We start from the raw sequence: 25,954 nt of genomic DNA on the forward strand, positions 1-25,954 counted from the left end.
AAGAGAGAAACCGAAAGTGAAAGAGAACGAGGAAAAGGACGTGAAACAGAAGGAGAAAGAAAAAAAGAAAGTTAACTAAAAAGAAAAGAGGAAGAAAAAGAAACTGAAAATGAGAAAGAGAAAGAGAAGGAGAAAGGGAAAGAGAAGGGGAAAGAGAAAGAGGAAGAGGAAGCGGAAGGGACCTGGGTAGGGTACACAAGATGGACAGGGACATAAACAGAGATGTGTTGCAAGAGAGGTGAAGTAAAAACAGAAAGTGGTAGAGAATAGCTGGAGATGATGGAGAAATATGTATGACGCATAGCGCGAAGTAAAGTGAATAAAGAAAGGCAAGGGAGCCGGAAGGAAATGTAAGGAGAGATACAAAGAGGACGATCTAGGCAGAGAGAGAGAGGAAGTAGAGTTTTTAGGTATTAGGGTGTGGCAGAGAGACACAGGGAGAAGGAAAAGTACTCTAAGAGGGGAGGTAGAGAGAGGTAATCTAGAAAACAATGAATTAGAGAGGGGCAAAGGCAGCCACAGGTGGATGTAGACAGAGACTTGAGGAAAAACAAAGATTAAAGTATACACAGGGGCAATGAGAAAAGGTGTAGAAAATAGGTCAAGTAAAGAGAGAGGTGGAGAAGGGAGAAATGTAGAGGGGGTGATGGGTGAGAGGGGAAATGTGGTGTAGAGCAAAAGAAGAAGTTAAGAGACACGTAAAATAGTTAAAGAGAGGTGAAGCTTATACAGAGGTAGAATGCTATGAGACAGAAAAGAGGAAGTTAAGAGACATACGTAAAATAGTGAAAGAGAGTTGAGGCTTGTAAAGAGGTACAAAGTTGTGAGACAGAAGAGAGGAAGTTAAGAGACATACGTAAAAAGGTAAAAGGGACGTGAGGCTTATACAGAGGTAGAAAGTTCTGAGACAGAAAAGAGGGAGTTAAGAGACATCCTTAAAATAGTGAGAGTTGAGGTTTATACAGAGGTACAAAGTTGTGATACAGAAGAGAGGAAGTTAAGAGACATACATAAAATAGTGAAAGAGAGATGAGGCTTAGACAGAGGTAGAAAGTTGTGAGACAGAATAGAGGAACTTAAGAGACATACGTAAAAAAGTGAAAAAAGGTGAGGCCTGTACCGAGGTAGAAAGTTGCGAGACAGAAGAGAGGGAGTTAAGAGACATACGTAAAATAATGAAAGAGAGGTGAGGCTTATACAGAGGTAGAAAGCTGTGAGACCGAAAAGAGGAAGTTAAGAGGCATACGAAAATAGTGAAAGAGAGGTGAGGCTTATACTGAGGTAAAAAATGATGAGACAGAAGAGAGGAAGTTAAGAGATATACGTAAAAAAGGTGAAAGAGAGGTGAGGCCTATACAGAGGTAGAAAGTTAGGAGACAGGAGAGGGAGTTAAGAGACATACGTAAAATACTGAAAGAGAGGAGGTGGGGCTTATACAGAGGTAGAAAATTGTAAAACAGAAGAGAGGGAGTGATGAGGTGGAGTGATCTATAAGGAAAGATGAGGCGGAGGGGATGTGTTGAAATCTTCAAAGAGGTCTGTAGAGATAAATGTTTGTGCATGAGAGGTTAAGTAGCTGATAATGAAGAAAAAGAAGTACAGAACAGAGGTAGTCAAAAAGAAAAAGATATTTGCAGAGACAAAGGGAAGGGAACAGAGGCAGACGGGGGGAAAGAGGAGGGGGAGAGGTAAGGAAGTGAACTAATGGTGAGCTTAATTTAGAGGTTAGGACAGGTAGTAAGAGAGGGTGCAACAGGGTATAAGAGGTGAGGTAGAGAGAGAAATTAGGTAAAGAGGTGAGGCGGAGAGGTGACCTAGAGAAACAGCTAAGAGTGGTTGAGAAAGATAAGGTAGAGAGACAGAGAGAGAGATAGGGGATGTAAAGATATAAACATGGTTGTGTTAGAAGTGAGATAGATGGAGGCGAGGTACAGGGAGGTCAGATGGAAACCGTGCAGTGAGGTAGAGAGAGAGAGTTCAGGTAGAGACAGGGCATCAAGAGTGATGGAGAAGATATAGTCACAGCGAGTAAGTGCGAGAGGGCCAAGGTAATGAGATGGAGGTAGAAGTTAAGGTGAAGTTGGGGAAGATATTTTGGGTATATTGAAAGAGCGGTGAGATAGAGACAGAGGATGAGGTGCATGGAGAACTGGACATAGAGAGAGGGAAGTTAAGAAGCAGAGTTAAGGGAGATGTAATGAGGTGAAGTAAGGAGAGATAAATCACACAGAGCCTGAAAAAGGAGTGCCAGGATAAAGACTGGGCAGGCCAGGAATGCACACAAAGGGCAGATTGAATTTTTAGTGTAATAAAAATTGCTTCTTTGCTGAGTTGTGAAAGGGGAAGAGTGCAGAGCAGAGCCATATTATTAACAAGCATTGGAAAATCCAATAGGTCTTGCCAATGTGACTGTGTTTTAGCCATGTTGCACACCAGTGTGTCCACTTTTCAGCATGGCTAAAAGGTAGTTTATGGAATGGGGTGTGGTGAGGTACATTGGAGTGGGATCGACTGTGGTAGAGGGAAATAGGGTAAATTGGGCTAGAGTAGAGTGGGGTACATTGGTGTAGAGTGGAATGAGGTGAAAGTGAGGTAGATTAAACTGGGGTAAATTAGAGTGGAGTGGGGTAGATTGGAGTGGAGTGGGGTAGAATGAATTGGGGTAGATTGGAGTGGAGTGAGGTAGACTATGGTGGAGTGGTGTAGATTGTGGTAGATTTGAGTGGTGTGGGATGGATTGAGTGGAGTAGGTTGAAGTGGAGTTGGCTAGAGTGCTGTGGGATAGATTTTGATGGGATTGGGGTAGACTGGAGTGGGATAGATCAGAGTGCAGTAGATTGGCTTAGGGTTGGATAGATTGGAGTGGAGTGAAGTAGACTGGAGAGGAGTAAACTGCGGTAGATTAGAGTGGGGCAGATTGGATGGGCTAGGTTGGAGTAGGGTAGTTTGGGGTTTGGTGGGATAAAGTGGACTGTAGTGGGGTGGAGTTGGGTGAATTTGATTGAAGTGGATTAGATTGGACTGGAGTGGGGTAGATTGGGTAGAGTAGAATAGAGTGTAGTAGACTGGGGTATAGTGGTGTGGAATAGATTGAGTGGATTGGAGTGAGTAGATTGATGTGGGGTAGAATGTGGTAAAGTGGAGTAGGGTAGATTGGAGTGGAATGGTGTGGAGTGGAGTGGAGTTGGATAGATTGGAGTGGGGTCAAGACTGGAGCAGAGTGAGATATACTAGGGAAGAGTGTAGTTCAATGGGGTAGATTAGGGTGGAGCGGGGTAGATTGGAATGCAGTTTGGTAGATTTGAGTGTGATAGATTGAAGAAGGGTGATTGGAGTGGGCTAGTTTGGAGTGAGGCAGTTTGGAGTGGGATAGATTGGAGTGGAGTGGGGTAGAATGGAGTGGTGTAGATTGAAGTGAGGTAGAGTGAGGTGAGGTAGAGTGCGGTTGGGTAGATTGCAGTGGGGTGGGGTGAAGTGGGTTACAATACGTTTGAGTAGTTTTGAGTGTAGAAGAGTGGGGTTGGGTCGATTGGAGTGGGGTAGATTGGGGTGGGGTAGATCGGGGTGGGTAGATTGGAGTATGGTAGATTAGAACAGGGCAGATGGGGTGGGGTGGATTGGAGTGGGGTGGACTGGGTTAGATTGGAGTAGAGTGGGGTAGATTTCAGTGTAGTGTAGTAGATATGAGTGGAGTAGATTGGAGGGAAGATAAGTGGGTTAGATTTGGATAAAGTGGAGTTTGTTAGAGTGGAGTGGGATAGACTGGGGGAGTGGGATAGGCTGGAGTGGTATGGTGTAGATTGGAGTGGGGTGGAGTGGGGTTGGTTAGGGTAGATTGGGGTAGAGTGACATAGATTGGGGGAAAGTAGGGTAGATTGGGTGGAGTGTTGTAGATTGGGTAGAGTGGGGTTGATTGTGTAAAGTGGAGTAGACCAGGATAGACTGAAGTGGTTTGTATTTGAAGGGATAGTGGGTAGATTGAATTGGTGTAGATTAGTGTGGAGTGGAGTAGATTGGGGTGGAGTTGGGTGGACTGGAGTGGGGTAGATAGGAGTGAGTAGATTACAGTGGGATAGATTGGAGGGGGGTAGATTGGAGAAAAGTGGAGTGCAGTGGATTGAAGTAGATTGGAGTGGAGTGGGGAACACTGCAGTGGGATAGATTGGAGTGGAGAGGAGTAGTATCAATCAATCAGTCAATCAGTACTTATAAAGCGGAACTACTCACCCGTGAGGGTCTGAAGGCACTGGTGGTGGGTCTGGGCCTCATGTCTGAGCCATGTCTTGAGGTTCTTCCTGAAGATGGTAAGTGATGGGCTTTGTCTGAGGTGTGTGGGTAGGTTGTTCCAGCTCTTTGCTGTGAGGTAGGTGAAATATCTTCCTCCGGTGGGGGGTTTCCAGATGTGTGGAATAGTGCTAGTGCCTGCTGGGTGGATCAGAGCATTCTGGCGGGGTTATGGAAAGAGATGCAATGGTTTAGGTAGGCCGATCTGATGTTGTGAAGGGCCTTGTAGGTGTGGGTGAGTAGTTTGAAGTTGATATGCTTCTCCACCGGGAGCCAATGGAGGAGTCTCAGGTGTTGGGAGATGTGTTCCTGACGGGGGAGGTTCAGGATGAGTCTGGCAGCGGCATTTTGGATGTTTTGTAGTTTCCTAATGTTCTTTGTCGGGGTGCCGGCATAGAGTACGTTGCCGTAGTCGAGCTTGCTTGTGACTAGGGCGTGGATGACTATCTTGAGGCAGTCATCCGGGATCCATTTGAAGATTTTGCAGAATTTGCAGAGGGTGTGCCAGCAGGAAGAGGTGACTGCATTTACCTCTCGGGTCATTGTTAGGGAGGAGTTGAGGATGCTTCTCAGGTTGCGGGCATGGGCAGTCGGAGTAGGTGGGACACTGAGCGATGCGGGCCACCAGGATTCGTCCCAGGTTGAAGTGGAGTTTCCAAAGATGATGAGCTCGATCTTGTCTGAGTTGAGCTTGAGGCAGCTCTCCCTCATTTGGGCAGCAATGGCTTTCATTCCAGTGTGAAAGTTCCTCTTAGCTTTGTCTTGGTCTTCAGTGAGGGATATGATGAGTTGTGTATCATCTGCGTATGACTTGATGTTCATTCTGTGGCCTCTGACGATGGCTGCAAGCGGGGCCATGTAGATGTTGAAGAGCATTGGGCTCAGGGAGGATCCCTGAGGGACTCCGAGCTGGCTTCTCTTGGTTTGGATACGAAGGGTGGGAGCCTGACTCTCTGTGTTCTTCCAGTGAGGAAGGAGGGAATCCATTGCAAGGCTTTTCCGTGGTTTCGTGTGTCGTGGAGTCTTGTGCATAAGGTGCTGTGAAAGACTGTGTCGAAGGCTACTGAGAGGTCGAGGAGTATGAGTGCTGTGGTGTGGCTGTGCTCAAGGAATCTGCAAATGTCAACGGTGGCTGCAAGAAGTGCTGTCTCTGTGCTGAGAGTTGGAGTAGAGTGGGTAGATTAGAGTGATGTGGGGTAGATTGGAGTGGGATAGCTTGGAGTGGTGTAGTTTGGAGTGGAGTGAGGTAGATTAGAGTGGGGTAAATTGAAGTGGAGTGGATTGGAGCAGGTTAGTTTGGAGTGGGGTGGATTGTATGGTGTTGATTTGAGTTGGGTAGATTGGGGTGGAGAGGAGTAGACTGCATTGGAGTGGGGTAGATTAGAGTTGGATAGATTGGTGTGGGATAAATCAGAGTGGGGTAGATCAGGGTAGAGTGAAGTAATATATTGGGGTACATCAGAGCAAAGTGGGGTAGATTGGGGAAGAGCAGAGTGTAGTGGATTAAGGTAGATTGGAATGGAGTGGAGTGCAATGGGGTGGACTGGAGTGGAGTCAAGTAGATTGGAGTGGAGTGGGGAGGAATAGATTGGAGTGGAGTGGGGTCGTTGGAATGGAATAGATTGGGTTGATTATGTTGGGATAGATTGGAGTGAAGGGTAGAATGGAGTGGAGTGGATTAGATTGGGGTGGGATAGATAGGAGTGGGATAGTTTGGAGTGTGGAAGATTGGGGTAGATTGGAGTGGAGTGGGGTAGAGTAGAGTGGCGTAGATTTCGAGTGGGGTAGATTTGGAGTGGTGTAGATTGCAGTGGGGTGGATTGGATGGGGTAGATTGGAGTTGGGTAGTTTGGTGTGGAGTGAGGTAAGGTAAATTGGAGTGAGGTGGATTGGGGTGGAGTTGGTTAGAATAGATTGCAGTGGGGTAGATTTGAGTGGCATGTAGTATGTTACAGTGAAGTTGAGTGGGAAAGATTTGGTAGAGTTGGATGCAGTGTGGTAGATTGGGGTTGAGTAGAGAGTGGTACATTGGGTGGATTGGAGTCGGTAGATTGGAGTGGGATAGAGTTGAGTAGGGCAGGCTAGAGTATAGTGTAGTGGGGTAAATTAGAGTGGGGAACAGTGGGGTAGATTGGGTGGATTAGGGTAGGGTAAACTGGAATGGAGTTCGGTAGATTGAAGAGGGGTGATTGGAGTAGGGTAGTTTGGAGTGGGGTAGATTAGAGTGGACTAGAAGGGAGTTAATTGGGTGTGGTAGATTGGGGAAGAGTAGATTAGATTGGGTAGATTGGGGTAGGGTGTTGTAAATTGAAGTGCAGTGGATTGAGGTGGAATGGATTAGATTGGAGTGGAGTAGGGTAAAATGGAGTGGGGTATATTGGAGTGAATTGGAGTGGGGTAGATTTGGGTAGAATGGAGTATGGTAGAGTAGGATGGCCTAGATTGGAGTTGGTAGATTGTGGTAGATTGGAGTGGGTAGAGTTTGGGGAAATAGGGTAGATTGCAGTGTAGTAGGTAGAATAGAGTGGAGATGAGTTGGATGGATTACAGTGGAGTTTGGAATGGAGTGGGGTAAATTGAAATGGAGCAGAATGGGGTAGAGTTGAGTGGTGCGCAGTAGATGCTGGTGGAGTGAAGTAGATGGGATTGAGGTGGGGGTTGTTTGGGTCAGATTGACGGGAGTGGTATAGTCTGAAGTATGCATGGTGTGGCAGCGAGCTGCCATTACAAAAATACTTTTCAATTGAAATGACCATTACATTTGCACCTTAATACTGCACATAAACGATAATGTGTGCAAATATCATCACCTAGTTTATTGTTGTGTTTTGATTGTATTCAAAAATTGGTTTCCACCACACTTCAGAATTACAAAGATGTACTTCGTTCATACTAATTTTGATATATTCTGAAACATCAGCACAGTTCGTTTTTGTTTTGTTGTGTGTTAGAAGAAAAAGAACTTCCCTTTTCATCTTACATCCTGCTCAGCAGGATTGTAACATAAATCCTCTCACTTTGAAGTCAGAGAAAGAAAAACAAACACCAAGCTCCCTGGAAGAGAGAGTCTGACATTTAGGGGATCATTCTGACCCCGGCCGGCGGCGGAAGCCGCCGGCCTGGCTGGAACCGCCAGAATACCGATGCGCGGTCAAAAGACCGCCACGGGTATTCTGGGTTTCCCGCTGGGCTGGCGGGCGACCGCCAGAAGGCCGCCCGCCAGCCCAGCGGGAAACACCCTTCCATGAGGATGCCGGCTCCGAATGGAGCCAGCGGAGTGGAAGGGGTGCGACGGGTGCAGTTGCACCCGTCACGATTTTCAGTGTCTGCATGTCAGACACTGAAAATCTTGGTGGGGCCCTGTTACGGGGGCCCCTGCAGTGCCCATGCCATTGGCATGGGCACTGGAGGGGCCCCTAGGGGCCCCACGACACCCCATACCGCCATCTTGTTCCTGGACAGGATGGCGGTATGGGGGTCGGAATCCCCATGGCGGCGCAGCAAGCTGCGCCGCCATGTAGGATTCCCCAGGGCAGCGGAAAACCGGCGGTACACCGCCGGTTTTTCGTTTCTGACCGCAGCTGTACCGCCGCGGTCAGAATGCCCAAGGGAGCACCGCCAGCCTGTTGGCAGTGCTCCCGCGGTCGTTGGCCCTGGCGGATTTTACCGCCAGGCTCAGAATGACCCCCTTAATCTCTAACTTTGAATGCACAGCAAATGTGACAAGATAAGAACAAGATTTAAAGGCCTATTTACAGAAAGTAAGTTAGTGGAAAAATACAGCAAACACAGTTTAGGCAATGGGATGGCAAACAGAGCCTAAAGCAAATAAATACACCCTGTGGAAAGCCAGAAAGTGTAAGTTACAAACCGCAAAGCCAATGGTAATCAAACAGCAGAATGCATTCCTAGGCCAACTTTCTGAAAGACCCTAAGATGTCTTTTGCAAGCTGGGCAGTAGGCTGCAGCCCAAAAATTGCCTGTGCTAGCACAGAACCTTTGAACCTAGTGCAGAGCTTTGTGTGTACTATCTAGCATAGGATGTGCACTTGAAGCACACCCTTCCAGGAAAAGATTCTATGCCTCGATAAATTCTTAAACATTCCTCACATTGTGTATGTGCTGTAAGGTGCAGTAAGATTGCAAAAATAAAACATTTATCCATGACAAGGCCTGCTTCAATGAGGCATTATTTTTTGGAACAAAGCCCAGTATTGCTATCTAGAAAGCTGGAGTTTTGTTCAGATAGGAGGAGGTCTGTAACCTTACCCAGGCTGGGAGAAGAGCGGCAGGTCTGTGGGTCTCTACAGCCGGTATGTCAAGGGGGTTATCTTTTGGGGGGCAAGTCCATAACATCCTGGCTGCATACTCGCACCACTGAGGCAGCTCTTGTTCTGGACTTGAAATCAGGTCCCTTTGGTATGCAGGTGGCTGCAGCTTTGGTTCTGTTGGACCTCTTTTCAGTCTTTGACGACATAGACCATCCCATCTTGTTACATCGTCTTCATCAAATTGGTGTTAAGTCCTTGGATGAATGGATCTCCTTGTTTCTTTCTGCACTCAATATGTCGCTGTCCATCCTCACCAGCCCCTGCATCACAGCATGTAATGCGGGGGCATCGGGGGTGCTTGCCTTTCTCTGAGTTATTTAATATTGACTTCCTTCTGTTAATTACACTAATCAGATCTTTTGGCTTCCTGGCCGTTTCTTCCCCAGGGACACCCTCTTATACCTGGACTCGACTAGGCAGCAGTTACATCCATGAGTGGCCCACACAGGTTATCAGAGAGCCCAGCAGGGGGCGTCACTGAGGAAAGCTCAGGGGTGCTAAATCTGAGACACTACTGTGGGTGGTCCCAATCCGCGGACATCCCTCCCTCCCCTACCTAAAGTTGCATCTTCAGGCGTGATGGTTTTAGTGTCCTGCTGGACACGTACACGTCTTCTGGCACATAGCTGTCTCCCAGCCACTCCTTGACGGCTGCTGTTTACACCCACCCTACTCCCATCCAACATAGGTATCACAAGTGAAGTGACGCCTGCCACTAAAAGAAATCGGGGGCTCGATTCTGGGGTCAGTTTGCCATACTATACTGCCCTGTGTCTGTGTCATTATTTATTTCCCAGCATGCAGGTTGTTAGGAAAGCAGATCTTTTAGCAGTGTCCCCCCACTTTTTGCCCCATTTGTGACTGATACTGGTGTTTTCTGATTCTGACTGTGCCCTGGACTCTGCTAACCAGGCCAAGAGCCAGTGCTCTGTGTACAGGGTGCATGGTAATTAGGCATAGTAATGATTGGTTCTGACAACCGGCCTGTACGTCCCTAGTATATGGCAGGGCATGTAGGTTTCAGAGGCCCAGTAGATTTAATGGAGTTACGTGTGCACTGGTGTGTTGCCTGCTGTCATTTTAAAAGCCAGCCCTGTACTTCCAAAGTCTTAAACTGCCTTATTTTTACATATAAGTCACCGCTAAGGTCTACCTCAGGTGCCCCAATGCATTGAAATAATAAGCAGAGACATTATAAAAGATGTTTTATTTGCCCTAGTGAGTGACAAACTGCAAATGTCTTTTTTTCACCATCATAGCACTGCTAGCTCCATAGGCTAACATAGGAAGGTCGTATTAAACTTTTATTAAGTCTCATTTCTGACAGAAATGAGCTAGTACGGTCATTGATAGTGTCAAAATAATAGTTATAATACGTCCAGCAACTTGTCAAGGTTAGATTTATTATACCTATTGCAGGAAAGTAGTTTTAGAACTATTTTCCTAAAGTTACCTAAAATCAGCCATGTAGCATTCTCTTCTGATTGGTCAGCTTTTGACAGGATGAGCCAAGCTGCTCTGATGAGATGTGAAGTGGCCTGGGCTGAGGCAAAGAAGACATCTGGTGGGAGTAGATCTGCACATGCCAGGCCAGTAAGGGGGCTCAGTAGCCAAACTGGTATTCAAAGGGAGAGGGACAGATAGGGCAAGACTCAGGCCCATCCCCGTTTCCTGCACACCCAGTCACATGGGAGCCCCTGTAATTGAGCTAGGAGAGGGGCTGCAAGGGGAGCATAAGGGAAAGCGAGACACACCTGTGGGAGCCACACCTGTGTGTGGGCTTAGCCACACCTGAACCTCCAGGAGAGAGGACGTTTGTGGAACATTGCTTTCTGGGATGAAAATATGCTGCACTTCTAAGGAACTTGTCATCACAGAGGGTGGCATCCTGTATCCCACTTGTCACGGGTGAACCCCTGCTTGTCAGCCCACAAACCTGAATACATATGGAGAGCTGCCCAGCAACTTAAATCCCTGTCTGTAAATAATAATAAGAAGAAAGACTAACCTGCTGAACCCCCGGTCTGCACCAAGAAGGACTGCACTCATAAGGACTGCACCTGCTGCACACTCACAGCTTCACAAAAGGGGACTTTGCTGCTTAAATGGATTAAGGAGTGGTCTCTCTGTAAGCAACAGGAACAAAGGAGCCAAGAGTCAGCTGTATCAGCTCCTGCCAGAACAGCCCAGCTGACCAACGTCCAGTGGACTTTTAAGGATTTGACCAGGTGCATTGTGAGAATTGTAGTCCCAATTCTCCAAGGTGCAACTCAGAGCTTCTAGAACCTTGGCTATTGTTGTGTACCATTCAAGACCCCTAAAGGACCTTCTGTGCAAAGCTCTAGAAGTTTGGAATCATTTTGAGAACTTTTGTGAAAAGCTCCATAAATTGACTAACCCGTTGTCAAGAGGCAAGCTGGTGACATCAAACCACGACTCAACCTGAATTTCAGGTCTGTCTCACTGAAGCTCCGGAGCGCTTCTTCGTGGACACCTAGAACCAAGACCTCAGGAACCACCAAGGCCTTGCCCTGAAGAAAGCCACCGTCGTCGAACCAGCCTGCAGAGGAGAGTTGCTTGACGTTGAGAGAAAAAGGACCAAAAAAGTGAGAACGGGCAAAGGTAAAATTTTGACCGAGGCCTACCGCTCAGTGCAGCGGACTTGCACTCCATCACGGTCGGCCTTAAACTTTGACTTTGCCTCGGTCAGATGCGAACAGATAGCGTGGTTGGCACTTTTCAGTTTTTGCCACTAGAAAACACGTTTACATTTGGGGGGTCATTTCGACCTCGGCGGACCGCCGAGCTGAAGACCGCCAGTGGTGGCGGTTTTCGGCTCGGCGTATTATGACTGCTGGCAGCCTTCCATCCTTTTTCGGACAGAGAGCCGCCAGCAGCCAGACTGGCGGGCGGCGGAGAAGTGGAGGTTGTTCCACCTCCACCGCCATGTCAACAGAACACCGCCCACCGAATCACAGAACGTGATTCGGCGTGGAGGTGTTCTGTTGACGGTGTGGTGGTGGCGGAGCAGCCCCCATGGATCCCGCCCCGTCCCAGAGGATCAGCGGACCAGGTAAGTTGATCGTCCGTTAGGGGAGAGGGGTGGGGGGTGTTGTGTGCGTGCATGGGGGTGTGCGTATGTAGAGGGGGTGTGTGAGTGCGTGTATGCATGCGGGGGTGTTGTGTGTTTGGAAATGAGTGTGTGTCTGTCTGTCTGTATGTCTGGATGTGTGCGTGTATGTCTGAATGTGGGTGTGTGCGTATGACTGTGTGTGTGGCTGTTGGCATGTATGTTGGTGTGTGTGCGGGTATGTGTGTTGGTGGTGCCTGCGTGCGTGTCGGGTGTGAATGTGTAATGTAATGTTGGGGGTAGAGGTGGGAGGGGGGTCCTGCCACCTTCGGGGTTGGCAGGGGTGGTGGGGGGTGTAGGGGAAGGACTCGGGGTGGGTGTGGGGGGAGACCCCTATCAGTGCCAGGGAATGAATTCCCTGGCATTGATAGTGCTCACCGCCATGGATTTCATGGCGGTTCCAAACCCCATGAAATCCATGGCGGTCAGCCGGGTCATGATACCGCCAGCGGTATTGTGACGACCGCCGGGCTGGAGACCCAGGTCTCCAGCCCAGCGGCAGTCTCCGCCCTGGCGGTCGGATCGGAAAAGTGGCGGATGACCATGGCGGTGACCGCCATGGTCATAATTCCAAATTTTTTACCGCCAGCCTGTTGGCGGTAAGACCGCCGCTTCTCCACCGACCGCCAGGGTTGTAATGAGGGCCTTAATCTTTAGAAATGCATATCTCCTGTTCCCGGGATTGGACATGTGTTATTTTGGTATAATTTTAAAGAAACAAATAACCTCAATTTTTATAAATTGGTGTTGGAATTTTTTTATGTGTTATTTCTTACCTAATTACTGTTTTGCTGAAATTAACGGCCAGATTTATGCTGGCCTTGCGCCATTCCAATGCCACATTATCGTAATTTCTTTTACACTAATTTGGCATTGGAAGGAGAAAAATGCTGCACCATATCTACAAAGTGGTGCAATGCATGCATTGCGCCACTTTGTAACCCCTCCGGCCACCTTATGCCTGCACCACTTATAATGTATGCAAAGGGGGTGTTCCTGCTCAAGGGGGGGGCGTAAAATTGGCAAGAAATCCATGAGATTCGTTTGCTGCATTTTTATCTGCATTTTTTAACACCTGCCAAGTGCAGGCGTTATGAAGGGTCTCCCATTGGTTACAATGGGCCTCTGCGTGTTTTGTAGGATTAGCGTCATAATTGTTTACACTAATCCTGCAAAGCGCTGGACTAACATCATAAATTATGACGCTAGTAACCCTAACTACCGCCATGGTGCGCCGTATTTTAAATACGGCGCACCATGGTGGCATTGGGGGGGCGCTAAGGGGTGCAAGAAAAATGGCGCTGTACTAGGTGCAGCTCCACTTTTCATAAATCGGCCCCTAAATTCTTTACCACCTGTATCCTAGGTTAAGCCTGACTGCTGGTCAGCCAAGCTACCAAGGGTGGAGCAAGGGTTAATTTACTGGGACCTTGACTGGACCTTACTTGTAATGTGGTTTTGTTACTAGTTGGAGGTACCTACCTGCACCTACTGATAAACCACTTTCCAACAGAGGCCTAGGGCCCAGAATATTACAATGGTGAACCAGGATCCATTTCTGGGGCCCACACCAATGTTTTTTCTTCCTCAAGTGTTTTGCCATTAATGGTACTAAGACAGACCTCGCCTTGTCTCACCTTCCTGACCCACCTCATGGCCTGAGGTCTCTGCCTCCATTTTGTCTAAGATGGGCTGTTGTAATAAGCTTTATTTAGGTTCACCTGGCTCAGCATTCTTGAATCTGCAAATAATTTAGCAATTCATTTAGTTTGTGTACTGTGCAAATGTGACAGAGGCACTCAGTCTTGAATTAGGCTCCACTACCTTCCCGTAACGCAAGGACTCATTTTTTATACTCTCTGCCTTATGCATAGAATGTTTTATCAAACTCAGAAGTCTCCTCTTGACCTCGTTTTACTCCCTATAGCGCTGTGAGGTCTCTGCTTCCAGCTCTAAATTGCTCTTCTAGTTTCTTCATGTGAAAAGTAAACTCATGGAGTGAGGTGGGGGGTCATTCACTGTGCTCCCTTGGTACCCGACTCTGGAACAAACACGCCCCATTCACACAAACAAGCTTCGGCTCACATTGCCAAGCTGTCTCTTTGGTGAACATCACCTTAGAACTAATAGTCAAATCAACCATTTCCCTGACTCCCCACCCATCCCCGTCTCACCTCATCCCACCACCTCCCTGTTTAATACAAGTTAGGACCTTGTGAGAGGAAAAAGGCACCCGGACCCAAGAGAACATCCCTTAAAGGTCTAGGCTCCCTAGGGGTCCTGCACGGCACTGCTAGTACTCAGAGCAGGCGTTAAATGATGCACCCATAGAAACCTATGGACCTCCTTGCCCTTTGCTACAATAGTGTCAAATTTCTTGACACTGGTGTAGCAAAGCACCACAATAACATCAAAAATGTTGACGCTATTGTGCTAATGACCGCCATGGTGCACCACAATATAAATACAGCACAACCATAGTCTCGTTAGGTGCCCGTGGGGGGGTGCAGAAAAAGTCAGTTCAGATGCGCCACATTTTCATAAATATGGCCCTTAATGTATTAATAAAGTGCCACTACATGTGCCCAAGGCCTGTAAATTAAAGGCTAGTAGTGGGCCTGCACCACTGATTGTCCCACCCACTTACGTAGCACTATAAACATGTCTCATGCCTGCCATTGGAGACTGTACTGAAGTTTTAAAAAACCTGTTGCCAGGTCCAAAACTTCCATTTTTTATACACCTAAGTCACCTGTATGGTAAGCCCTGGATTTCCCAAATTGTGAGGTGCACAAGTATTGTAAAATTTTACATGTCCTGGTAGTGAAAATGTGTTTTTCATTACTGCAAGGCCTATCTCTCCCATAGGATAATATTCAAGTTGTCTTATTACATTTTATTAATGTAACTCCTAGATAGGAAGAGATGTTTCCTTCAAGTTTGGTGTCTCTGGAATCACAATTTAAAGTCCTAACTTGTGGTGAAGTCGGATTTTAACTTTAACTTACGAGTCTGGAAATGTCACTTTTTCTAATTTTGTGTATTCCTCCTAGACAGCCATACACAATGGGAGCTTAGGTGTGGCTTGATGGACAACCTAAGGCAGGATGGGAGGGAGTAGCTGGGCCCAGCCTCACTTACACTTCAATAAGATGTGTTCTGTCCACAAACAAAGGGTCTAACATCCCTGTATTGTCACTCCAACAAGATTGGAGTTAAGGCAGGGATGGAAGGTAATTCCTTGGACTTCAAAGTCAATGTCTAGAAGGTTCTCCAACCTTCCAGAGCTATGACACCAAAGGAAAAATACAGGACTTCAGACACCACCACTTCAATACACTTCTGGACCTGTGGATATTCTGCCAGGGAAAGAGGATTGCTGCACTGCTGAAGGACTGCCAATCTGCTGGTTTGCTGGACTCCTGCTTTGCTGTGCTGACCACTGTCTGCTGCCCTCTTGCCTGGTTGAGAAGAACTGGACCTGTATATCTTGAACCCAGAGTGACTGTTGCTTCCCCTCTGCTGAGCGGTGCATCTCCGAGCAGAACCAGCGCATCACCACTGTTGCCTGGGTTGGACCCAGCGCAAAGATTCACATCACCTCTCTATCCTTGATCTTGGATTTGACGCATTGTCTTCAGAACCTCCGCTACATGACGCCCTCCAGAGCAGGTTCCTGCGTCTCTCGTTGACCGCAGCCTCAATGACAACTCCGAAGCTCTGCCTCGCAGCCCTATTGCTCATTGGAATTGACACATCACCTCAGCTGCCCAACAAATCCCTGTCACCAGCTTTCACATTGCAAGTCTCACTTAAAAAACCCTTGACGTCAACACAACAGGATCTTGCACCGCAACCTCATCACATCTCGGAACAGATGCATCGCCTTGACTGCTCGACGCATCTTTGCCTCGGATCCATGCAAAGCACCCCAGCCAGGGTTTAGGGTACTTGATTCAGCAAGCCTAACTGGGCCCATGTAGCTTGCCCGCACTGCAGTGCAGTCAGCCTAAACTTGTGACTTTGTCCCGCTCCGACAGGACCAGGTATCCCCGGTTGGCACTTCTGCTTTTAAGCACTATCTCACAGTTTGTTCTTTAAAAATGTATAACTCAAGTTCTCTTGATTGGATTTTTATTGTTTAGTCCTTGTTTTATTTAATAATGTAGGTTCTATTGTACTAACATGGTGTGGGATCATTTTCTGTGGTGTTTTCACTGTTTTACTGTTTGAAGTGTTGCACAAATAGTTTACACAATGCCTCTAAATTAAGGCATGACTGCTCTGTGCCACGATACAGAGGGTGAGCACAGGTTGATTTGGGGTTTGCTTGTGTCTTACCCTGACCCTCAAGCGCCATCCTTTGGCTTACCAAAGCAATGTGGGGAGGTAGTTCCTTGAGTATAATTTTAGAAGTCTATAAATGGAGAGCATGGACAGCTGCAACTTAAGGCGCTGAACTGTGAGGATACAACAGTTGTAAACAGCTGCATGTAGTAGAGAATTACCTTTTAAGAAAATTGCTCAAGCTTGGGACTGGAACTCCCTTGACTGGTATTCGCTCCATATCTGATGTTACTGCTCTGGCTTCTTTGTTGAATTGTCTGTGACTGTCAAGATATCCTCATGGAAGGACTTATTTCAAGGCGCTACAGCAGTGATCACTCGTATAACACTCTCTACCAATGCATGGGCACTTTATAATAAACAAACTTTGAATGAATTGGGGTTTAGTTCCCTCTGGACTAACCACTTTCCAAAGTTAAGACCACTTTCCTGAGCACGAGTTGAAAGTATACACACTTCATGCAGCTATCTGTCGACCAAATGTATGGGTGAGTTAGATACAGAGCCCCCCCTAGTATGGTAATCTGGTGTCCCCAGAGGCGCGTTGCACTTTATATCTTGAATTTTGCTGTTGTGGGGTGGTTTCCCACTAGAGTGTATTTGTCCTAATTTTCATCGATTCCATCTATTAATGCACTTTGTGACTGTGAGATTGTGTGGTGTCACCTTGTATCACTTTCAGTGTTGTGGACTAAATCTAGGTACCTGGTCCGCAGGTGGCTGGTGCTCCTTTGAACTCATTTCAATTACAACCTGCAATAATGCACTCACGCCTTGTCATAGATCAGACGCGAGTCAGTGTCTTGCCACCAATGGGCAGTCTGGTCCCTGGTGAGGAGATGGAAGTCGGATCGAGATTGGGGGCAGCTTTGTTAAGCCCTCGTCTGCCAACGGGTTTCTATTTCAATGTGTTATCATTATACATGAAATTGTAAAAGTGTGCATGTTTTTGTAGGCTGCCTTGTAGTATGCTTTCCCAACGTTTTTAACTTTGTACTTCTTTAATCTTCCTTTTTGATGTGCTTTGTATTATTTTACAAATGTATTTGTTATGGCTAATGCTGAAAACAATTACACACCCTATCTTCTCTAAGGTTTGGCCTTGGTAGGTTGGGTATCTTGAGGAAATGTGAAACTGAACTGAAACAACCACATATTGGGTGACACTTGATATTGAGTTACAGAGTGAGTCCCACTAATACAACGACTCATGAAGTGTTTCTTTCACACATTCTCACAGACCCAGAAGGAGGAAGAGTCCAGGAGGATGGACGGTGCACGGTCCAGGGCTCTGCTGTTCTGTATCACCCTCTTCGCAAGTGAGGGTTGGGGTAAGTAAAAACAGTGTCCCACTCCCCTCCGAGGTGATCTGTGACACGTCATTGTGCACCCACCACACTGGTTCAACCAACATTTTGCTATTGTGAATATATTATACAAGCCTGGGCTTCTGCAAGTATTTAGAGCCTCATTTACTAGGAAATGGCACAGTTCAGCGCCACAAGCAATTTTTCAGCGCTGAGCTGTGTTATTTCCAGAACTCAGGTATGCGCTGTGTATACAAGAATATGGTGCATCCCTGTGTTCGCCCCTGTGCCAGCGCTAAATTATCTGCCTAGAGCCAACGCAGGCATTATTGCACCACAGTGCACGGGTGCCTGCGGTGCAGGGAATGATTGTTTATGTGCAGGAAGGTGTCCATTTTTTACACTGCCTCAGACTTACAAATTCTTGTAAATCTGAGGCAGTGTAAAAAGCAATAGGTGTTGCGTGGAAATGGCCACAGCAAGACGCTAAAACTGCCGCTCCGGTGGTGCAGGGGCCTCTAAATGAGGCCCTTAGTTCTGCTGTAGATTTTGGGCCGGTTTTAGAGTTCTTTGGTTTGGTCATTGTTTTGAGTGTCTGCCCCTCACTGACAGGCTCTTTCTACCACATAAAATTATAGAAAAACCCTCTATAAAACCTCACTTCCTCATAACCAGCCCCTGAGTAGCTACTCAAGCACTAACATAGTTATAACTCCAGGCATGGACCATGCAAAGGTGTATGATTGTGAAACTTCCTCCATGTGGCTAGGAAAATCTCCTGAGAAAGACAAAAGTTCTGAGAGGAGGGAAAACACTATTCAGGGAATCAGCAAATTAGTTGTGTAAGCTGCTGATGTGTACTTCTTTTAGGGCTAAAAGATGATCATCTTTCCAGGAACAAATCTGAACATCCACTCAGACAAGAAGCTTTGGTCTTGTTCCACAACAGATGAGCTCAGGGGTGTCCGGGGAATGTTTTCTGATCTTTAAAGGCTTTTGCACCATGTTGTCCAGGTGATGACCAGACGGCTTAGAACCAATGGAAGTTCCATGAATGGGGCTTCGTGAACACTGTCACCCTTCCAATCTTCTGCACCAGCTGCAAGGGCTGATGAACGGAGCCCATCAAACGCTACCTCTGACCGGAAACAAATCTAGATTAAGTCAATTCCTTCATGCGCTAATCTTGACCACTGTCTGGAATCCTTGATCAAGGATTTATAAGTATTGGAAGAAGTCAATCCTGCACGAGGTGAAAGGATCAGATCAGCATGCAAGCGAGGAAGCGATGAAGGTCAGTATCCACAGACGATCCACTGGGGCTGCCCGAGAGGCATCCTCAGGAGTCAGGCTGAAACTTCCTACCAGGCTGGCTAGCAAAGAGACTTGAGGAACCTCAGACTCTCCCCCTTGCAGAGGGTGACGTTTAGACATGCATTTAAGGATACCAGCCTCATCTAAACCTTCCATCCATAAAAGGTCAGGTTCTTTATAGCAGGATGCATTGGTAAAGTCAGTGTCAGACTGAGAGAGAAAATAGGCCCAGGCACCAAAATAAAAGTGCCCCCATTAGTGAATTGTAAAGAAGTAAACTGCATTCAGCACTTTCCTGAGTTTGATATGGTCAGCACACGTATGGAAACACAAAGGTGAGTTATTCCACTACGCAGGGGCCAAGTAAGAAAAATATCTGCTTCTGCACCCTGACAGTCAAATTCTGCTTTGTCCATAGATCCTACGATCCTGGCAGAAGCTCCTGATCCTCTAATTTAAATAGTTGGGACCTTTGCCCATCAAGAAGTTGTATATAAGGCCACAAATTTGAAAAGTAATTCTTTGCCCAACGGGCTGCCAGGGTAGAGCTCTGAGACGTGGCGTGGAAGGAGGGCCAGAAAGGAGATTGCAGACGAGCTGTGCTGAACTAGTTTGTACCACTTGTAATTTGCACAATAGAGTTTCATTTGCAGAAGCAAGTAATGCATTTCCATAATCTAGTCTGTTGATTATTAGTGCCTCAACTAACGTTTTTATGGCTAAGAGGGAGAAAGGGAAGGAAATGCTTTCTTCAACAGGCGCTTTGTATAGAAGCCGATACCAATGGTAGAAAGAACCTGTTCTTTTATAAACGATTGATCAATTTTCCCTGAAAAAGTCTTGACTACCTGCCTGGGAGTGGGAGTGGGAGCGGTCCCCAGTCGTGGAGCCCAATATTTAGCAAACCAGAGTGGTTGGCCTTACAAACAGCACGATCTCTGTTTTCTCTGCATTTAGCTGTAAAGAATAGTTGTCGCCCATCCTGAGATCGCTTTCATCCCCTTGGAGGATCGTTCTTTACCTTTATCCAAGCTTTCATCAAAAGAGATGACGAACTGGGTGTCATCAGCACAAGATAGTATTTCAAATCCAAAGGATATAACAATCTTGGCAAGGGAGTCACATATATGTTAAATAAAGTAGGGCTTAAACATGAGCCCTGCGGATCCCCCTCGTCAATCAGCATGATGCGAGACTTGAATGAGCCAAGAGAGATAGTTTAGGTTCTATTTCCTAAATATTCTTGGAACCACTTCAGAGCTGTCCCTTGGATCCCTATCTCAAGCAGCCTTTGAAACAACCCGATGTGAGACACAGAATCAAAAGCTGCGGACACTTCCACCAGCACTAGCATTGATGAAGAGCCCGAATCAAGAGACAGTGTTATTTATTCAGTGTATCCGGATGGTGAACCAGTCGTCTCGAGAGGGAGCTCTGGGATGGGGGCTAACCAACCTCTCACTTCCCTTGCTCTGCTCTTTCAATGATCAATTGAGAAACTATGGATCCTGTATAGAACATGCAAAAGAGCAGGAGGCGGGAAGATCAACGACATGCACCAATCAAAACGTGCCCAAGGAAAACAGTAGATCGTTTTGTGTCACCCTAACAACTGTAAACAGAAACGAAGAATCCTGCAGAAAATGTCGACTTGGGTGAACATCGATTAGAGGGAATGTTATATTAGAATCCACAAGAAAACTAACAACACACAAAAGTGAGGGGAACTGAGAAACTTTGCAAAAGGCAACAAGCATTGCCAATGCCAATACGTCTGGTTAATGAATGAAAGTGCCTTTTGAGTCACTGATTGGTGAAGAAGAGATCATTCATGCAAGTTGTCACTTATTTTGGCACTCAAGCATCCATTCATCCATCCATTGACTCATTATTGCATTCACACTGTGACACAACCACAATGCAACACACACAAACTCAATAATATTTATAAGATAAATTTAAATAACTCAAGTACAAAAAAGAAAACATGTTGCCTTCTAAACACTGGTGGCACATGCTTGAAATAAGAAAACTAAACATAGAAGTGGGTGTCCATCGTGCAGAAGTATTGTAAATAGACTATTGTAGTTTTATAGTTCAAGTATGGCTGCCACATTTAAAACCAACTTGTTGGCCATCTTGGAATGGTAAAACAGTGATTCACTATAGACAAGACAAAGCCATAATGACCTTTTGCTTGGAGGAAGTGGACATGTGGAAGGCGGTGCATGTAAAATGATTGGCAAGTGACCCATAAGCTCTGCCTGGAGGGCTGTAGTATCCTCTTAAGAAACAATAAAATAGAAAGTTAAAAAGTCAAGAAGTCAAGAAGCAAAGAAATGAAAGTGGAACTATAGAAGGTGAAAATTCAAAAGTAAATGACTGAGAAACCTGCCCTGACACTGAAGCTCACTCATTTTCTAGTGGATGTAAATATATGTGGTCGGAAAATGCCAACATTCACAGATCAAAGGAGCCAATGACGGAAGCATAACCCCTTTCAGTACGCAGTCATGGATGGAAGCAGAGTGTAAATGACTCTCGGACAGACCAATCTCCGAACAAAGTGGACCCAAACACCCACTATGTATATATATGGATATATTTTTCTTTATATTTCTACATATGGATTAATGTATTATTTAAGGATTTGTTTAATTACAAGATCCTGGCTGAAAGCTAAGAAGAGATTCTATCCAGATTTATTACAGTGCAAATTGTCTTCCTCCTAAAGGGTTGTCAGAGGCCATGAACAACATCAAAGTCGTTTCCTCGGACGGTAATCTGCGTCACTTCATGTAACAAAACACCTTTCTGTAGGCAACAATAACAATCCACCCTTAAATGCCTATTGTCTTTAACATACGCTTCTCACAATTAATGTGTCAGGTCTAACGAATTCACCATCACCTTTCATAATAAACAGATAAGCCTCATGACAACAGAAACATGTTTCTTTCCCACAACCATGAGGCATAGTCATAAAATTAGCAAATTGCAGTTAGCAAAGCAAGATATCATTTCTCCCATTTTGCCTAATGAGGATTCAAACAGCACAAATCTGTACCTGGGGTTTGCAGGACGGGGTCTTTGGTGCGAAAACTCTTACCTGCTATGTTAACCTGTGAGATTCCATGGAACAAAATTCTTATTTGTAGGTAAATATCAAAGTATCAACAGTCCAGCCTTAAATGCCTATTGATCTGGCTTTTCACCATCAGTATGTCAGAGGGTAGAGAAGACCCTCAGCAGTGCAGGGTAGACAGGAGCCCTCAGCAGTGCAGGGTAGACAAGAGCCCTCAGCAGTGCAGAGTAGACAAGAGTCCACAGCAGTGCAGGGTAGACAAGAGCCCTCAGCAGTGCAGGGTAGACAAGAGCCCTCAGCAGTGCAGAGTAGACAAGAGCCCTCGGCCCTCAGCAGTGCAGGGTAGACAAGAGCCCTCAGCAGTGCAGAGTAGACAAGAGCCCTCGGCCGTCAGCAGTGCATGGTAGACAAGAGCCCTCAGCAGTGCAGAGTAGACAAGAGTCCACAGCAGTGCAGGGTAGACAAGAGCCCTCAGCAGTGCAGAGTAGACAAGAGCCCTCGGCCCTCAGCAGTGCAGGGTAGACAAGAGCCCTCAGCAGTGCAGAGTAGACAAGAGTCCACAGCAGTGCAGGGTAGACAAGAGTCCACAGCAGTGCAGGGTAGACAAGAGCCCTCAGCAGTGCAGAGTAGACAAGAGTCCACAGCAGTGCAGAGTAGACAAGAGTCCACAGCACTGCAGGGTAGACAAGAGCCCTCAGCAGTGCAGGGTAGACAAGAGCCCTCAGCAGTGCAGGGTAGACAAGCGCCCTCAGCAGTGCAGGTAGACAAGAGCCCTCGGCCCTCAGCAGTGCAGGGTAGACAAGAGCCCTCAGCAGTGCAGAGTAGATAAGAGTCCACAGCAGTGCAGGGTAGACAAGAGCCCTCAGCAGTGCAGAGTAGACAAGAGCCCTCAGCAGTGCAGAGTAGACAAGAGTCCTCGGCCCTCAGCAGTGCCGGGTAGACAAGAGCCCTCAGCAGTGCAGAGTAGACAAGAGTCCACAGCAGTGCAGGGTAGACAAGAGCCCTCAGCAGTGCAGAGTAGACAAGAGCCCTCAGGAGTGCAGGGTACACAAGAGCCCTCAGCAGTGCAGGGTACACAAGAGCCCTCAGCAGTGCAGACAAGATCCACCATCTGTAATGGGTGGATAGGCTACCTCAGCAGTGCAGGGTAGTCAAGCAGGGTCTACAAGAGCCCTCAGCAGTGCAGAGTTGTAAACAGTCCTCAGCAGTGCAGGTCGGACAAGATCCACCATCTGTAGTGGGTGGACAGGCTACCTCAGCAGTGCAGGGTTGACAAGAGTCCTCAGCAGTGCAGAGTTGTAAACAGTCCTCAGCAGTGCAGGTCGGACAAGATCCACCATCTGTAGTGGGTGGACAGGGTGCCTCAGCAGTGCTGGGTTGACAAGAGCCCTCAGCAGTGCAGAGTAGACAAGAGTCCTCAGCAGTCCTGGGTAGTCAGGCAGGGTTGACAAGAGTCCTCAGCAGTGCAGGGTTGACAAGAGTCCTCAGCAGTGCAGGGTTGTAAACAGTCCTCAGCAGTGCAGGTCGGACAAGATCCACCATCTGTAGTGGGTGGACAGGCTACCTCAGCAGTGCAGGGTTGACAAGAGTCCTCAGCAGTGCAGAGTTGTAAACAGTCCTCAGCAGTGCAGGTCGGACAAGATCCACCATCTGTAGTGGGTGGACAGGGTGCCTCAGCAGTGCTGGGTTGACAAGAGCCCTCGGCAGTGCAGAGTAGACAAGAGTCCTCAGCAGTCCTGGGTAGTCAGGCAGGGTTGACAAGAGTCCTCAGCAGTGCAGGGTTGACAAGAGTCCTCAGCAGTGCAGGGTTGTAAACAGTCCTCAGCAGTGCAGGTCGGACAAGATCCACCATCTGTAGTGGGTGGACAGGCTACCTCAGCAGTGCAGGGTTGACAAGAGTCCTCAGCAGTGCAGAGTTGTAAACAGTCCTCAGCAGTGCAGGTCGGACAAGATCCACCATCTGTAGTGGGTGGACAGGGTGCCTCAGCAGTGCTGGGTTGACAAGAGCCCTCGGCAGTGCAGAGTAGACAAGAGTCCTCAGCAGTCCTGGGTAGTCAGGCAGGGTTGACAAGAGTCCTCAGCAGTGCAGGGTTGACAAGAGTCCTCAGCAGTGCAGGGTTGTAAACAGTCCTCAGCAGTGCAGGTCGGACAAGATCCACCATCTGTAGTGGGTGGACAGGCTACCTCAGCAGTGCAGGGTTGACAAGAGTCCTCAGCAGTGCAGAGTTGTAAACAGTCCTCAGCAGTGCAGGTCGGACAAGATCCACCATCTGTAGTGGGTGGACAGGGTGCCTCAGCAGTGCTGGGTTGACAAGAGCCCTCAGCAGTGCAGAGTAGACAAGAGTCCTCAGCAGTCCTGGGTAGTCAGGCAGGGTTGACAAGAGTCCTCAGCAGTGCAGGGTTGACAAGAGTCCTCAGCAGTGCAGGGTTGGCAAGAGTCCTCAGCAGTGCAGGGTTGACAAGAGTCCTCAGCAGTGCAGGGTTGAGAAGAGTCCTCAGCAGTGCAGGGGGGGCAGGCAGGGTTGACAAGAGTCCTCAGCAGCGGAGAGCTGTAAACAGTCTTCAGCAGTCCTGGATAGGTGGACAGAGTAGACAGGAGACCCCATCTGTACATGAGTTGACAGGAGGCCTCAGTACGACAGGCAGGACTGGAGCCTTCAGGATTGCGGCCTGGCCTGGAGCCCTCAGCAGGCGGCATATAGACAAGAGTGCCAAGAAGGCTGCACATAGTGCTTCGGACTGTCGCCTCACCGCTACAGCAGCTCTGAAGGCAATTATGCTATGGGAATATTCCCCCATGAACCTCTTTACCTACCTTATATCCGCGGTGCAGTACATGTGTTAAACAAGTCTATCATCTGCTACATGGACCCAGACAAGTATTTTTACTAAGTCAACATCAGTGTAGACTTAGTTACAATACTCTGTGCTTCTACCTAGTGGTGTGTATGAGTGTTGTAATACACTCACAGCCCTGGAGCACAGAGGATTAGGCCGCCTGCGTATTGTTCATTTGCAAATGCTCGTGCTATTCATAAAGAACCACGTTGCAGGTAAAAAGAGTACAACTAAAATCTGCACTGCTGCACCCCCCCCCGCCCCCTCCCCCTGGACAATAAATATATTAAACGTAGCTTCCCTAACCAGAATATGTCTGATTCCTGTTTATAGTATCAGTGTGTGAAAGTTCATTTAATAGTTTACATTTCTGTGATACATTGTGACCACAAGTTGTACTTCTAATTACAATGTGCTTTGAATGTGCTTGCGTTGCTCGTCTCCCCAGTGGACTCCGCAGTGACCCCTGGGAACTCGCGAAGGACCACCTTCCAGAGTCATCACCCCGATGGAGGTCTGCGCTGGTGGGGGAGGACAGACTGGTTCCTGCGGAACGACTCCTGTTATCGCTATATCACCGCCGAGCTGACGTGGGGAGGCGCTGAGGTATGGGGCGCTGTTTCGGTGCATATCTCGCCTCTGGTGCCAGCATTCTCCAGGGCATCCCCCTCTCAGGACATCCACACTAGTATGGAGCTGGGGGAGTGCTTTGTGCTCCTAGAGGTGTCATCTCAGCACTATCCCACACCTGTAATCTGAGCCCCTCAGGTGAGCACTTAGGGGTCCTGATGGCATCCTCCAGACTTTATTCATCTCGAGATATGATGAAGCCTAAAGTTCTGAGATCAGATGTACATCAAAGGCTTCATTATATCTAAAAAAAATATAGCACACAAACATTGGGGTTCGGTTCAGCCTCCTTCAGCCATTGGCTTCTTTGGCTACCAACCCTTCAGCCATTGGCTTGGGACATTGTCAGTCACATGTGGCTTTTCCCACAATAATACTTGAGTCGCATAGTCTTTCTATTGGCTGTTTGTATACGCCATAACTCCTCCACGTAAACTAATGATCTGCTGGGGCACAATACCATTCCAAGATGGTGCTGCATTCTCAACAACATGGCAGTATTTTCTAAAGTTACCCAATCCATTTCATATTGCCTCTCACTTCCGGCTTTCGTCCTTTCCAAAATGTGAATAATGTGGCACATTTAATACGTATTTCAGGTCGGTAATGGCACAACAGGGCATTGCATTTGTATACTTTTAGTGGAACATGTGCTGTGTTGCTGAGTTATTTTCTTTGCGTGGGAGCT

The 25,954-nt window shown here is 47.3% G+C and overlaps 1 protein-coding gene across 1 annotated transcript in view; it reads left to right on the plus strand.

The window, feature by feature from the left end:
• LOC138294266 (lectin-like) overlaps positions 1-25,954 on the plus strand; it is a 54,573-nt gene that overhangs the window by 6,052 nt on the left and 22,567 nt on the right. Inside the window, exons 2-3 of the mRNA XM_069233380.1 lie at positions 17,333-17,423; positions 25,085-25,242. Of these exons, the coding sequence (XP_069089481.1) occupies positions 17,360-17,423; positions 25,085-25,242 (222 nt within the window). The 5' untranslated portion in view covers positions 17,333-17,359. The remainder of the gene's footprint in view (positions 1-17,332; positions 17,424-25,084; positions 25,243-25,954) is intronic.

The sequence above is a fragment of the Pleurodeles waltl genome, chromosome 4_2 (genome assembly GCF_031143425.1).
Source record: "Pleurodeles waltl isolate 20211129_DDA chromosome 4_2, aPleWal1.hap1.20221129, whole genome shotgun sequence".
NCBI lineage: Eukaryota > Metazoa > Chordata > Amphibia > Caudata > Salamandridae > Pleurodeles > Pleurodeles waltl.